The 16,049-nt window shown below is 41.0% G+C and overlaps 1 protein-coding gene across 2 annotated transcripts in view; it reads right to left on the reverse strand.

Annotated features, from left to right (window-relative positions):
• Positions 1 to 139: 139 nt before the first annotated feature.
• Positions 140 to 16,049, reverse strand: part of F5 (coagulation factor V) — a 69,085-nt gene continuing 53,175 nt past the window's right edge. For both annotated transcript variants that reach the window (XM_040738158.1, XM_040738157.1), the window contains 9 exons: positions 13,470 to 13,649; positions 11,331 to 11,447; positions 10,147 to 10,218; positions 9,095 to 9,198; positions 8,522 to 8,677; positions 6,005 to 6,149; positions 3,056 to 3,207; positions 2,098 to 2,280; positions 140 to 962 (listed from right to left, as the gene is read on the reverse strand). In XM_040738158.1, the coding sequence (XP_040594092.1) occupies positions 816 to 962; positions 2,098 to 2,280; positions 3,056 to 3,207; positions 6,005 to 6,149; positions 8,522 to 8,677; positions 9,095 to 9,198; positions 10,147 to 10,218; positions 11,331 to 11,447; positions 13,470 to 13,649 (1,256 nt within the window). In that variant the 3' untranslated portion in view covers positions 140 to 815. The remainder of the gene's footprint in view (positions 963 to 2,097; positions 2,281 to 3,055; positions 3,208 to 6,004; positions 6,150 to 8,521; positions 8,678 to 9,094; positions 9,199 to 10,146; positions 10,219 to 11,330; positions 11,448 to 13,469; positions 13,650 to 16,049) is intronic.

Consider the following 16,049-nt stretch of genomic DNA (forward strand, 5'->3'; position numbering starts at 1 on the left):
GTACCCTTGGATGTCAATAGATGTAACCTGTCCCAAACAAGGCCAAGACAGATGTACAAGTCTACCTGGGATGTGAGAAACAGGCTCAATTGTTTCTTTGCTCATGGAGAATCCGGAGACTCATGCTGACATAGAAAGATGGGCTTGTAAAATCTTTTATTTCCTGTTAGTACTTATACGTGGGCATGGGCACACACATGTGCCACAGCTGCATGGAGGAAGTCAAAGGACATCTGTTCAGAATCAGTTCTTTCCTTCCACTGAGGGTTCTGGACTTGAACTCAGGCCATCAGGTTTTTGCAAGCCAGCCCAACACAGGGCATTTTAAGTTTTCACTTCATTACAGCAAGATTTTTTCCCTATTGTCTCCATTGTTTACAAACTATAGTTTGTTTTTAAAGTGGAAATATAGGAATAAAAGTTTTCTAGGTCTATGAACAGTTTCTGAAAGTAATATCTCTTTTATTAATACCTACAGGATTGTAAAGAGCTACAGTGAACCATATTATTCCATTATATAACTATTACATTACTAATATCTTTAATCAGAGTAAAAGGCAGTCATATCTTGCTGGTACTTAATATTTTCCCATCTACATTCAAATTAGTGAAGAAATAATAGCTGCCACCTCAATGGCAACGATGAATTAACATTGTAAAGGCTTCTTATATAAACTTTACTCTCTATTAGAAAAAATAGCAGAAAATTTGTTAACATTTAAAATAACCATAATATATTGTCTACTCTAAATGGTTTAGGCCTTAAGAAGTTTCTTCAGTTTTTATTCTTTCTTTTCCTTTTTATGGCTTCAATTCTAGTAAATATCACAGCCAAAGAGTTCCAGGCGAAGTGCAATACTTTGGTTCCAGGTTTTAGGAATGATGCGGATAAATCTGGAAATGATGGGTGGGTTAAAAAAGTTCTTCATATGTCCTTTGGTATTGCTGTTTCCTTCAAAGATCTGAAAGGAAAGCACAGTAGAACTGTCAAAGTTTGCAGCATGGACATTCATATTTTATCTCTATTTTTTAAAATCCTCTTATACTAGAGTCAGTCATCAATTTTTTTATCATTATCAGTAAATTACTAAATCACAAGCCAGATCAATGTCCCCTTAAAGATACTCATTTCAGCTGGGTGGCGGTGGCACACACCTTTAATCCCAGCATTCGGAGGTAGAGGAAGGTGGATCTCTGTGAGTTTGAGGGCAGCCTGGTGTACAGAGTGAGTTCCAGGACAACATCCAAAGCCGCAGAGAAACCCTGTCTCAACACCCTCCACCAAAAAGAAAAAAGAAAAAAAAGATGCTCATTTCTTACTGATGTGTGTCAAATTAGGAAAAAAAATAAACTTGACATGAGTAACTTCTTTAGCTTCTTTGTCACCATGTGACCTTGAAGAAGCCATTACATTTCCTGCCTCCCTCTTCTCTTTCTCGCTGTTTCTGTCTCTCCCTCTCTTTCTCTTCTCTCCCCCTTCTCCCTTCCATCACTCCATTCCCTTCCCTTTCTAATAAAGTTTTCACTTAAGCTCTGTCTGCCTGGCACACTTGTCCCTTGCCCGCCATGGAATCTGCCAAGGTCCCCCATGTGCTTTATTCCTAACAGTTTTCCTCCTACTTTTAGCCCAGTTGCCATTCCTGGGTCACTCAGCATATTTCCTTGGCTTTGCTTCTGGCAGCATTGTTTAAGCACCTGGTAGAAGGTAGAGGGACTTAGGAATGTGATGGAGCCATTCATTTCACCACAAGAGTAGTCTTCCCAAACGTTTCCTGTTTAACAGCAGCGTGACACACAGAGACTTGTGGTCTTGGGCATCTGATTTGCTACAAGCACCGGCTCTGCCTGCAGCAATGTTTTTATTATTTAGCAGAAGGTTTTCTGGACAGGTTCACCATCTTTCTCAGAGGTAATGAAAGCCACATTGCATCCCCTGGCATTTTGTCTTCCCTATTTCACAGGTGGCTAAGACAGAAAAGTGACACAAATGGTTCCCCTGTGAGAAGACTAGGGGAGCAGCACATAATCAGACTTGTTAAATGCAGGATGCTTCTCTTAGTCTCGCCAGGAAACAGTTTCCCAGCATGGCATCCGTACCTTGTCCACCATGGAGGATCTCTGCCTGTACGGTTTCCATTCCACGCCCTGGTCACTGTACTGGATGCTGTAGCTCCTAACATACATTTCAGAAGACAGAGACTTACAGCCCTGTGTTACAATGGCAGTGATCTTCTTGATTTTGAGCAGATCGACTTGTAACCACTGTTTGTTGTTATTTGCCTATGAAAATGGTTAAAGAAAAACGTGAACTGAGGAAGATGTTAAGCCTTTCTTTTTGTTAAGATCAGCCTGTTTACAAATGCACTAAAGCCTCCCCATTTCCTCCCTTAGGAGTCACTGTCTTGTAGAAGACTTCCCTGTGATCTCTGACTTATTGTTATGGACCATGATGGGGGAATAGAGGAATAGAATATGTATGACTGGGGGATGGCAGTGCTGAAGGGGAATGATTAAGAACCAAGTATGATGACACATACGTATGAAAATGCCACAATAAAACCTACTTTGCATACCAATTTAAATTCTACATATGTATTCCATATCATATGCAATAACTGTGTGCTTTTTAAGGTCCCTCGCTGTTCTAGGGAGAGAGCTTATTTAGCTGTGTCATGTCCTGGTCTCCTGTGTTTGTCCTCCCCCCATCCTCGCATTCATAGCAATGCAAGGTACACAGTGTTCAACAAATAGCCGTTGAACGAATCTATAGTTGAATTTTACTTAAAACAAAAAGAATAAATTTCCAAACTATCTGAAAGTCTCAAATATTTACTATCTTGCTCTTTGAAAACTGTTGTCCCTCCCTGTTTTTAGCCAAAGCCAGACCAAGGACCACAGTGAAGATGTGTGACTTTGCTGGGACCATGCTTAGAGCTGTAGCTATTTGATTCTGCAAGTCATCCTAGACTCTCTGCGGGCCCCCAAGTCCCCTGCGGTCGCGGTCATTGTTTGTTTCTGGAAGGCAAGAGAACACCATTTATATGGCTGCTGTCACCTTGGCTTGCCAGGCATTCACACGGCCCTGGGCATTCAGGCGGGCACGGGAGGGGTCCCAGTAGTCTCCCCACCATGACTTTTTAAATGAAGATGCAGTGATTTGCTTGTTTTCTATCCTTCCATCCTCCAGGCCCAGTGGCATGGAACATCCTGTGAAGTGGAAAGCAATGGGATTATTTATACAGCACTCATAGTCCCTGAGTTGCATTTTGCAACAGAGGAGACAAGAAATACCACTCCCAGGGAACAGTAAAACAATGGAAACAAAGAACATTTGTTCAATTCAAGTGCAAATACCACTCTGGTGCTACAAATTTACTGTTCAGTGCTCATATTCAGCCTATTTGACAGAAGAACATAAAGTACAGCAAGACACAGTAGCTTGCCCAACACAAGACAGTCAGAAGAACAGGAAACTGAATTTAATGCCAGTATACCACCAAATACTGTATCCTAAGTATGGCTACTCCCTTCTTCAGACAGTCATGCAAATGTCAGTCTTTGTTTTGAGGTGTATGATAGTCTGTCCATGTACCATCCATCACATGCTGCATAATGACATTTTATTTAATGACAGACCACACAAATAATAGTGGTCCCATTAGACTATGGAGCTGATGCCTTGTGACATCATAGTTGTCATAAATAACATATAACCTGTGTGTGTGTGTGTGATGGTGCCCATATAAATCAACCTATTGTGTTGATACATGTGTAGATGTATAGGGCATATAATTATTCAGCTGGGAAGTGTAGCACATGCCTTTAATCCCAGCACTCGGGAGGCAGAGGCAGGTGGATCTCTGTGAGTTCAAAGTCAGCCTGGTCTACAGGATAGACTCCAAAGCTACTCAGAGAAACCCTATCTTGAAAACCATAAAACAACAAAAAATTATGTATAGTTCATAGTATTCAATAACAAACCACAATGTAACTGCTTTGTGTAATTACTCAACTTTCTAATTGCTTTTTAATGTGCTCCTTCTACTTATAAAACAGTAGCTTACTGTGAAACTGCGTCATGTTATGCTCACTCATGGTGTTTCTTGACTGTATCAAGAGACCACATTGAGTGACTGGTCTGTACTGTCTAGGTTTATGTAAACACAATTTATAATGTTTGCATGGTAACAAAATAGCCTAGCGATGCATTTCAAAGAACTGATCCCTACAGTTGATCAATGCATAGCTGTACATAAAAAACAAAACACAAACAAACAAACAAACAAAAAAAAACCAAAGCCAGTTTCTTCTAACAGAAGCTGGCAAGAAGAAAATGTAGTGGGGCTTTGGTAGTGACCATTCGTGTTTTCCTTCTCAAAATTTTCAACACATATGATCTTTGGAATTTTGCCAAGACATAATTTGAGCATGCTAGGCAGCAAAGCTGACCTGTTGATGTAGGAAACATAGCTAGTGAGTAAGGGTGGCTGACTACTTAGCACTACGTTGATTTTTCTTTGAAAAAACACACATTTCTGTTTTTGAAGCTATAGCTATGTGGAAAAAAAATCCTAAAAGGAACATGTACTGCTTATTATGTAAGTTCCAAAAAAAAACTGGAGGAAAAAAAGCGATGCTTATTATGTTTTCAATAAATTAACAGAATTGAACTTCAGGTTGTAGGTTAGCTAGACTATATGATTGAACAAAGCTACCATTTACTCTATAATTATGGAAACAAAACTCCAGTGACTTATAGAACTCTTTCATGGAGTAATCCTTCCTACACAAAATTTTGCGTGGGTAGTTTTATATATTACCATTATCTAGACACTGGCAAATGTCCATATCCATATCTCTCACAAATGTCAAGTGCAGCATTATCTGCTTTGGTAAGAATCTGGTTCCAAAATTCAGGTACTTTCTTCATGGTGAGTCAGGGCTTCCTCCCCTACCTCAGGGGAGGATCATGTAGCTTACAAGATCATGACACAACATGTAACTATACGTCCCTTCACCTACTCAGTTCTTTAACAGTCATCTGAGGCCTGGTCAGCCAAGACCTGGGACAATTTTTTTAGTCTTTTACCTCAGAATGCCTGGATGATGATAGTATTTTCTATATGTGCCTGAAAGTTAAAAATAATGGAAAGCTTTGCTTCAAAAATCAGAGAACAAGCTGGGTGATGGTGGTGCATGCATTTGATCCCAGCACTCAGGAGGCAGAGGCAGGCAGATCTCTGAGTTCAAGACCAGCCTGGTCTACAGAGTGAAGTTCCAGGACATCCTAGGCTACACACAGAAACCCTGTCTCAAAAAACCAAAAGCCAAAAACCAAAAAAAAAAAAACCAAAAAAACCAAAAACAAACAAACAACCTCAAAAAGCAAAACAAACAAAAGCCAAGCAAAAATCAGAGAACAGTCAGTAGACCATTATTATGACTGTTTCTTATGACTTAGATTTCACTAGATCACAAGCCAAGTTACATCCCCTGAAAAAAAAATGAAATTTGGAAAGACTTGAGTACTTATACAGGGTCCAAAACAGAATATAGAGCACACTCGTGGTTCCAGAAACAGGAAACTAGGTTCAGATAAAAAAAAAACACTCATAAAACTCCAAAACTAGGCCAGTGATATGTCTCCTTCATTGTAATCTGAGTGGCCTAGGGGACTTTGAAAGGGTCAGGCAGCTCTCAATGAAAATGGGACATCATAGTTGTCCCAATCTAGACCAACCTAGTGACAGTTCCAACCTAGACCATTTCCTTGCAGGGTCATGATGATACCATGGTGGTGCTCACATCATGTAGACATCCTTTAGTGATACGATGCCTACCTCCTGATTACAGAACCAGGCTTGGTCTCTGTTTTTACCATCCTGAGAACATCCTGGATTGGGGCTTGTGTTTTGCAGAGATTTTTTTCTGGAGCCTAAGTCATTGAAGGTATCTAAGAATTCTAGTCTTGAGTCTTGAAAAGGTGATGCTTCTTGTCCCTTACCGTTCACTTCACAGCCTTGCAGCTCTAACCGAAGGGCAGGTCTATTATAGGACTTTATTGGATGTATCCTAATGTATCTAGCCACAATAGGTGGGTCAAACTGATTCTCTTTTATTGTAGAGGCATCTGAATTCCCAGCAAAATCCTAGAGGGAAAGAGGAAAGCATTAATAACCATTCCCTATAAACTGATTGGATCTATAGTAAACCCATCTAACAGGCTTTGTAGGGTTCTTTCATGGGAACTGAATCAGTTCAATTTGGTTTGAAAAACTGATGTGTGGATACTTCTACTTCAAGGAAACTGGTGCCATGCACTTTCCTCTTTTCCCTTTGCTACGTAGAGCCAGAAACCCTGGACTATACATAAAAGAAACAAATGAAGATGGGTAGATGGTATGAAGAAGGGAGAGCAGCCAGCTAAGCCTCTCAGAGAAAGGGAATAGCACGGTTCTGAGGCCACAGGCTTTCTGTTTACTTCACTTGTCCCAGGCTTAGAGATGAAGGTAAAAATCTCACTAGGTAACTGCTGATACCAGCCAACTATGGCAGAAAAACCAACAAAACCCAGATACAACCCAAGCACTGGAGTAACAGTTGTAATGAAGTAATTAGACTTTAGGTTCCCGGCACTGAAGAGGTACTAGAACTATCCTAGGGTATTAGAGAAGGCCAAAGTAGGAGCCCAGGACACTGTCTCAGCAGATCTTAGGAGGGATCGCTCAGCAGTGTCAGGAGAAGCCAGTGTGGAACTCTGCTCCTACCTAGTAGTCAGGAAAAATAATGCCTCCTAAGATGCCCTAGGACTCTGACCGCCTACTGGGCAGTCACCAGGCTGGGCCCCACCTCCCTTTCCCTGACAGAGAATGCCCAGTTAAAATGGAAGCTAAGAATAGGCATTTGTAAGACTTTGCACACTTAAACAATAGGAGGAAATCAATAAGGAGCTAGTGCTTGGAGAAGACTAAAAACAAACCACAGCAGGCCTGACCCAAAAGTAAAAGAAGAGAAAAGTGACGATCTCACAGATGAAGTAGGCAGTGTTGTTACAGCCCCTGCAGATGTCGGGAGGACATCTGAGGACAACCAATACCGCAGATACATGACCCATAACTTACAGTTCATATTTTAAGAGCTTCACAAAGTATCACAATTCGCTTCTAGAACGGTGGTGTGCATGCCTTTAATCCCAGCACTTGGTAGGCAGAGGCAGGCGGCCTTGGTGAATTCGAGGTCAGCCTGGTCTACAGGCTGTTCCAGGTCAGCCAGAGCTGTTACACAGAGAAACCCTGTCTCAATCTTTCCCCTCCCAAAGTATCACAACTCACCTAATATAAAATAGACAATTCAAATAGCCTTCAAACTATCAATAAAAGAAAGTGAATTTAAAATTTTTAAACTTCCCACAGAGAGATTTTTCAGTTCTAGGTGGGTTTGTGAGTGATTTCTGTCAAATGAAGGAATTAACACAGATTTTAGAAATCTAAACCTGAGCATTGAAGGGAAGGGGATGTCCCTTGATTTACTTTACAAGTCTTCTATCACTGTGCTATTGAAGTTAGAAACAGCGTAAAACAGTCAAACTACACATAAATATGGATATAAAAATCCCTAAGGTATGATGTCGACTACTGTCTGCATTTTCTTTCCCACTACTGATGTATAAGCACCATAATTTTTTTTTTGTTTTAACAGAGTCAGGGTTTCTCTGTATTGTTTTGGAGGCTGTCGGTCCAGCCTGGCCTCGAACTCACAGAGATCCGCCTGCCTCTGCCTCCCAAGTGCTGGGATTAAAGGCGTGCGCCACCACCGCCCGGCATTTAAGCACCATAATTTAAGATATTCATCTAAACTACATTACAAATGTGTCACCATTAGAAATAGCTGAGAGAGCAAAGGAAAAAGTAGTCTATGGTAAATGGTTTACATAGAATATCAATAGAAGCAGATTCAAGATGGTTGGTCTAATGACAGCAGACAAGCTCTTCGCTTTTGTATATTTTCCTTTGGGGAGGAGGCTGGGGACAAGGGGGTAATCTAGGAATCTTGGCTGGGCTCATGGAGCACCAGGAAGGAGGACATCAGTCTTCAGGCTGCCTGAGAATCACACTGTCTCAGAGAACCACTGGGAAATCATAATCACCATAAATTAAGGTACATTAGATAAAGGACAAAATAAAATATGGTAGTGAAATCAAAACTCTTTGAGGGCAGTTTCTAGATAGACTCTGTGTTGATCAAGGGTGAACACTATTTTATACCACCTGACAGTACTTTGTAGGGGTGTTTGCTTAAATGAGTTTTTCCTCTCAGGTTTTGTGGAGATCTGAAGTTTTAGTAGCTCTATGTATCCTTTTAATTTGTAATATATAGTCTTATCATATATTGCCATTTTTACTTCCCAGTACCCTTAGGAACCCATTCACATTTCAAAGCCCCTGAAATGTAATTGTAAAGGTTACTGCTATGGAAATCCCTGGGTAAGTCTTAAGATTTATCGAGAAACAGGTACACGAACCATCACGTTCTTTGTGCTGTTCCCTCTGAAGATCTGCCAGTTGGTCTGGTCAGAGCTGTATGCCACATTGTATTCCGTGATAAAGCAAGACTTTAGGTAGTGTTTAGCGCCTTGGGTTTGTATCCCCGTGACTACAAGTTCCTTCAGCATGTCCACCTGCAATACAGCCAAGTCAGTAAACAGAACCATCCTTGGTGAGTCACACTTTGTCACAACTCAAGCTATAATCAGCTTTCTTTAGCATTAGACAATGCCCAAGCTCTTAGCGAACTCATAAAATGGCCAGGTATGAGGCACAGTCGAGCAAAGCGCATCTGGCCTTGAGTGCCGGTTGAGGCACTGGCTATAGGTGTGCTTTACTTTGGGAAAGTAGTTGATACCTTTGTCTGGGTTTTTCTTTCTTAGACTGAAAAATCACTTGAACTACCTCTCAGGGTTGATATGAGGAAGCAAAGTGCTGAGAATGGTAACTACCACCTACGGCTGTTTTCTTTAACCCCATTGTAAGAAACTACTAACCGACTGCCATTTTGTCATAATAGCAGTCAGTATTATCAGGTTAGTTAGACATACCTGGATCCAAGATTGAAAGGCAAAATCTAATGCAGATTTTTCTATACTCCAAGCGTTATATGAGCCACCATTGTTTAATCGTGCTAACTTGGGCTCCCAATAATCTAAATTCAAAAAGAAAAAATGAGTTGTGAACTTATTTATTTTTTTAAGAGGAGGTCTTATTATATGACTCAAGCTCACAGTCTTCCTGCCTCATGGACCACAATGTCTAGCTTGAATAAAAAATTACCAATTTCTCAAGTAAGTTTAGTCCAGCAGAGAAGCAGATCCTTGGAGATCTGTGCTATAGTTAAGAGACCAGGCAGGTGGCATGGGCATTGGCTGCCAAACCAGCTCTCGGTGATGAAACCTTGGCTTCAGGCCGTGTTTAGTCAGCTGTAAAGCATCATCCGCCCTTTCTTGCACACAGGTCATGTTTGTGTTTTCTCAGTCTTGTTGATATGGCTACTGTTGAATGCGCCTGCCGAACAGGAAGATTTGGGAGGAATCCGTGGCAGCCTCATTATGCTCTGATGGGGGCCTCTAGATCTCAGGAAGGGATTCGAGGCAGAATGAATAGATTCAAGAGACGTTCCAGTCATAACATTTCTTGACTAGATGAATGGTGGTGTAAGCTTTGGGACCTTCTTTGCTGGATGCTAAAACCCTGTGAATCTGGCTAGAGATTATGTGTATAAGACAATCTAGGCAAGATAAATGGGGTTTAGGAAATAATCACAAGGTCATAAAATTAAGCTGTTTACTTTCATGCCAAATCCTTGCAGAGCTATGGATTACTTAGGTAGAGATATCAGCAACAATGATGAGTTTTTGGTGTTTCCTAGAGAAGACCCTTTGGGGAATGGAAATGTTAAGTGTAGTAGTATGGCTTCTAGTGCCTGCTGTATTTCTTCCACTACCAGAGGAAAACCACAGACAGAGCTGTTTCATTAAAGCTGTAGTAGATGGTAGCCTAGAGAGAGGAACTAGCCCATGGTCTGGCAGCTTCATGAGCTACATACTGCATAATGTAGGCATCGCCAGTCATAGGCTATGACATTACTACTTACTCAGATGTCCCGAAGCCTTGATCTGTGAATCAGATATGATACCAGTGCTCAGTCCCATTGGCATCTTACACCCTATGAAAAACAAAAACAAAAATCAGTCATTTTTGCTTAGAAAATATATATAATAAGTAAAACCCCCATGGCTAGAGACTGTTTTCACTTATCTTTCATAACAGTGACATTAATATACATGATCAGAAAGTGATAAGCACTCAGTAATACTGGTGTTTATTAAAATAGTGACTACCACAGGAGAAAATAACTGGAGTCTTAAAAAATATTTTTAATCTGGTTTCTACATGGTTGAATTTTAAAACAAAGTATTGACGTTAAGTACTATTATTCCTAAGACTGCACTCTTGGCTATTGGCCTGGAGATTACAAGGTTATTTACATCTTGCTCAAGGGAGGAAATACCAGTTAGTGGGTACCTTGATGTGAGCACAGTGTTTGGTAGTCAACAGATGATTGACAAGGCTTACTAATAAATGGATGGATAAACTACCTATTACAGAATCCTGGTTTCTCTTTCTACTCTACTCTAGGAACTTGAAGATTTTCTCATGGAGTCAAAAATCCTGAGGGAGCACACTTTCTTTCTTTTTTTCCCCTTTGTCTATTTTTTTAAATTTAATTTAGAAACAATCTTATTTTACATACCAATCCCAGTTCTCTCTCCCTCCCACCCTCTCATGCTCACCACTGACCCTCCCATTCCACACCCCATCCACTCCCCAGGGAGGATGAGGCCTTCTATGGGGGATCATCAAAGTCTGTCATATCATTTGGGGGAGGGCCTTCCACCATGTATCTAGGCTGAGAGAGTATCCCTCTATGGGGAATGGGCTCCCAAAGTCCATTCGTCACTATGGATAAATACTAGTTCCACTGTCAGAGGTCCCATAGACTGCCCAGGCCTCCTAACTGACACTAACATTCAGAAGTCTTGGATCGGTCCAATGGGAAGCACACTTTCTATTGGTTCCCCCAGTCATGAAATACTTCACCCATTTGTTAGGGTTTTACATATAAATTGTTATATTTTTAATGACCAAAAAAAAGTTCATTTTGTCTTCTCACAACAGACTGATTAGATTTAGATATTTGCATGAATCAGATATCTGAAAACTGGAAATTCCTATTATCAGGCATCCCCTCACCAGTAATTATCACATAGGTGATACCTTTGTCTATGATGAGAAATGGCGTTTGCATGCCCGCTATCTGGTTTTCTCCAACCTCTGTGTCCAGGAGCCACCAGCCAGGCTTTGAGGCCTTCATTTCAAGAGTTTTAAATGAACCTAAAATAGAGAATGAAAGAGAAAATTACAAACTAAATGACTATTAAACTAATATTGTGGTGGAGCTCTTCTCTAAGAATCTTAAAGTCACAAGAAGCTGCAGAAGAGAATTTAAGAGTGATTCTTTTCTCTTGAGGCCATTACAGATAAAAGTGAATCTGACAACAGCTACAACACCAGCATCCACAAATTGCCAAAACTAAGTGTGTAGACATACTCAGGCAAGAGAATGTTTGCTTAGAATTCACAAAGCTCTGAGTTTGACCAAGAACACTATAAACTGGGCAGCCCAGTGCATGCCTCTAGTCAAAGGACTTAGGAGGAGAAGGCAAAAGGATCAGGATCAAGGACATCTTTCACTTAATGGTGATACATGGACTTTATTTTAAGCAAACAAACCATGGAACAGATAAATAATAAGAAAGAAATTCCTAAAAATAGATCACCCAGATATAAAAAAGTCTACCAGTCCTCCTTAAAAAGGAATTTTCATTTACCCAGACATGCTCTTACAAATTAGTCCATATACAATTCAAATTCATAGTTTCAAGTTTCAAAATGAACTTGAATGAGTTATCACCAACTTTAGAATTTAGAATATACTTCATTTTTATTTTTTAATATGTAAAGAATAAAAAAATATCCTTGCCTTATGGTCTCAAATCCTCTTGAAAGTGTACATACTTGAATAAAAACATATAAATTGTTTCAGGAAAAATGGAAAAAGTTTCTAAAACTTCTGTTTATTTGTACTGACAATGTCCACTGACTTCCACTTGAACTCATACTTAAATTCTATCGACTGTAACCTATAACCATGTCCCAGACTGTGGGTAAAAATAAACAGCTGATGGCTATCCATCTCAAACACAGTGAATCAGATCTCACGTGTTCCTTTCTGAAACCTGTTATTTTTGTGGATCTCTCAACCTTAGCTTCTCAGGCCACACTGCATGCTATGCAATGAACCACTTGCTTACACTTGGTGAGAAGATGGGGTAAATTTGGTCTGGTTCATCCTGTCTCTTTAGCTAAACAAAACAGGTTTACTTTTTTTCTAGATCTCTTAGGGAGTGACTTTTGAGAACCAAACAAGAAGCCATCCCTCCCTCTATTTAGTAAAACCGACCCACTGGACCTCCACGCCCATAAATGAGACCAATTCAGACAATGACATCCACACCCCAACTGCTGTGAAGGGATTGCCTTTCATTAGTTCCTCAGAGAGGGCAGCTGCTTACAAGAGATACAGAATTCCGGGTCTCCTCCCCACAATAGGTTTTCAAAGTCTCTGAGGGGACAGTCTCAGTTGATGTGCATCTTAACCAGAGTCCTGAGTTCTTCAGTGGTGTCTTTCCCTCATCACTCCATTCACGAACAGATTTCCTTACAAGCAACTCAGTGGTAACCCCATTCACTAGCAGATTCCCTACAAATGACTCAGTGACACAACAAAAATCTTTCCTGATGATTTCCGTTTGTTTAGATCTATATTAGTCACAGAGTTTTCACATGAAAAGATCTAAATACCTGTTAGCTTTCACAGTCATTAAAAAGATCTTGCTCTCTGGAGTCATGAATCTGTTCAAGATTACAACTCCCAGAATTTCTAACTCAGAAAGGTTAGGGTGAAGTTTTCAGAAATGGAATTCAAGAATTCAGAAGAGCCCAGTTTAAGGTCCTAACCAACCTCCCAACAGCAATAGTCTCTTTCTTTGTGCCTTGGTGACTTATTTGTCACATACTGAGGTCTGAGTCTTATAACACACAGATGTCCAGGAGAAACTGCATGAGACACTGAATCTCTGAAGACCCAAGCAAGCTCACAAACCTGTCTTAAGAGGTACCTACACATAGGTGCTCTGGTTTGTACTCTGTATGTGTGCAACATAGAAACAAGGCTTTGCCTGGCATCTAGACCAGAATCTTCCCTGAAATAGCAGATGTACAAGGAGAGGAAGTTATGGGTGCCCTGTCCTGCTGTTTCTTAGTGGGGACCTCTTCCACTGCCCAGATCTTTACCAGGTAGAAGGGGCCAGACCCCTAACTGGTGCTGTTTGGTGCTATTATCCAACAGGGTCTGGCCATGGAAGTGAACCACATGAATGTCCTGGGAGCCGCCCATGTTCAGCAGGTGGAGCCTCACCCACTCTTGCTCGTACATTCTCAGGCCAGGCAGATTGTAGATCATCCCATTAATGGCTGAAAGGAAAGAAAGTTGTAATCGATTAAAGACTTGTATGCACAAGGAGGAGCCGGATAAACCACCCACTCCCCACCCATCTTCCTCATTGCTGGGCATTCCTATGCCTACTCAGGTGTAGAGAGAGCCTGTGGTGGTTTCAGAGAACCAATGCATGGCTGAATTAGAACTTCCAAACCCTTAGGCTACTTCACAAACACCACAAGCAGGTCAGTTCCGTTTCAGAACAATTTTTCTCTCTTTCCTGGAGATTTTGTCCTTCTCCTGCTTAAGACTTTGCCCATTTGCCCTTTGCATTGATAGCATAAATGTCCTTTTGATGCATAAACATGAAAATGGGCAGACAATGCAAACCCCTGGGGTGAGAGTAAACAGGTAATAGTGTGTCTTACTCTCCTTGGTAAGACTGCCTCTCTATTCACCTCTCAGGTTAGAGTCTAAGATTACCATGCTGCATCTACCTTCCTTAGTGAAACAGGCAGATTTTTTGTTTGTTTTAGATGGGGTCTTGGTATATACCCCAGACCAGCCTGGAACTCCATCTTTAGCTCAAGGTGACCCTGAACTCAAGGTCTTCTTGTCTTATCCTTGGGTACAATACCTCTCTCTCTCTTGCTCTTTGGTGTGTGTGTCTGTATCTTTGTGTATATATGTTTCTCTGTGTGTGTCCGTGTGTCCATGTGATTAAAGCGACAATCTTAATCACCTTAAAAACATAACACACACACACACACACACACACACACACACACACACACACACACACACACACGGTAAAGCTTGGTGCTCCTTAACTGGAACATAAGCAAGGGAAGAATTCTCCTTCCCTTCAAGGGATTTCTGTATAATTTCAGAAAACAGTCAAGAAAACGTTTGGAGGGGGAGGAGTTGAAATTATTTTGGCACTTGCTAAATCACATCCAGTATGGGAACTCCTACCTACATACTTGAACACCTGCTCTCACTCCTGTGCTTCAGTTTCTGTTAAAGAATTAGATGTCGTAAGAGGTGTTAGGAGTGATCATAATATCAGCATTGTTTAGTGGCTGCACCAGGACATGGGAGTGAAGACTTTCAACAGAGATGCTCAACGGACACTTGATGGATGGAGATGAAAAGGAGGACTTGTTCATTCATTCACTATTTTATGTTTCCTGAGCACATGCTATAAAATCCAGGCCCTGAGCTAGGGCCTGGGGAGCTCCAGAGATCTGCTTGTCACATACCCCAATAAATACTACATGTTGGGATCAGCAAATGTCCAAGTGTTTAGGACCAAAGCTATAATAAATGTATCTGTTATTTTTTGAGAAAATCAGGAAGCATTTCCTGGAGGATGTTCCTCCAGCAAAGGGCATGGCCGAGAGACAGCCCGTCTGACTGCAGCCTATGCTATCTGTCTTACTAGGCCGGGTGGGTTTCTAAAGGATGTACTTCCTGCTCATTTGAGCAAATTTCAGGGCTGAGAGGCCTAGAAATGGAAGACAGGAAGGGAGGGGAAGGGAAGGGAGGAAAGGGAAGGGAAGGGAAGGGAAGGGAAGGGAAGGGAAGGGGAAAGGGAAGGGAAGGGGGAACTCTATTTGTAATGTGTTCAATAGTTATCTGAATTAACTATCCTCTATTTAACAGACTTTTTAAAAATCTTTAAATGTTTTTATGAAAAGCTGATTCCATCATTAGCAGGTGAGATTTTTGAGCAAATTGTAAATCATTATTTGTCTACTTGTATCTCAAAGTATTTACAGGTGACATTGAATTTCTCCTAGAAGTAAGGCCACATACATAAAGAAGTGTGCCTTGTGTGTATGTGTGTGTGTGTGTCAGTGATAGAGCGAGAATAAATCTACCTGGCCTTTTGGCTGGCTAGAGGTGCCATGAAATTGCATGCAATAAAAGTATTGTTCATTTATTTATTTATTATGTATTTGTTGAGACAAGGCCTCAGTGTGTAGCAGGCTTGTCTCCAACTTTCAGCCCTTCTACCTCAGTCTTCAGAGTGTGGTGATTTCAGGCATGCGCACCTTCCTTCTGCCCAGTGTTTTGACAGACTCTCATTCCTAAAGCACAGATCCTCACTAATCAGAAACTCCACAATAACCACCTTCTTTTTCTTTTTTCTGTCCTGGAACTTGCTCTGCAGACCAGGCCTTCAACTCACAGAGATCTTCCCTCCCTCTGTCTCCCCAGTGCTGGGATTAAAGGCATGTGCCACTACTGCCCAGACAACCTTCATATTCAAACTGAATACAGGCCTTTGTTGTCTCTCATTTATTTTTAAATTTATTTTTACTTCGTGTGTGCATGAGTGCACACAGGAACACACACACACACACACACACACACACACACACCCATAGCACGTATGTGGAGGTTAGAGGACACCTTTGGGGATTCTGTTT

Source organism: Mesocricetus auratus, unplaced genomic scaffold (assembly GCF_017639785.1).
Source record: "Mesocricetus auratus isolate SY011 unplaced genomic scaffold, BCM_Maur_2.0 Super-Scaffold_100676, whole genome shotgun sequence".
Classification (NCBI taxonomy): Eukaryota; Metazoa; Chordata; class Mammalia; order Rodentia; family Cricetidae; genus Mesocricetus; species Mesocricetus auratus.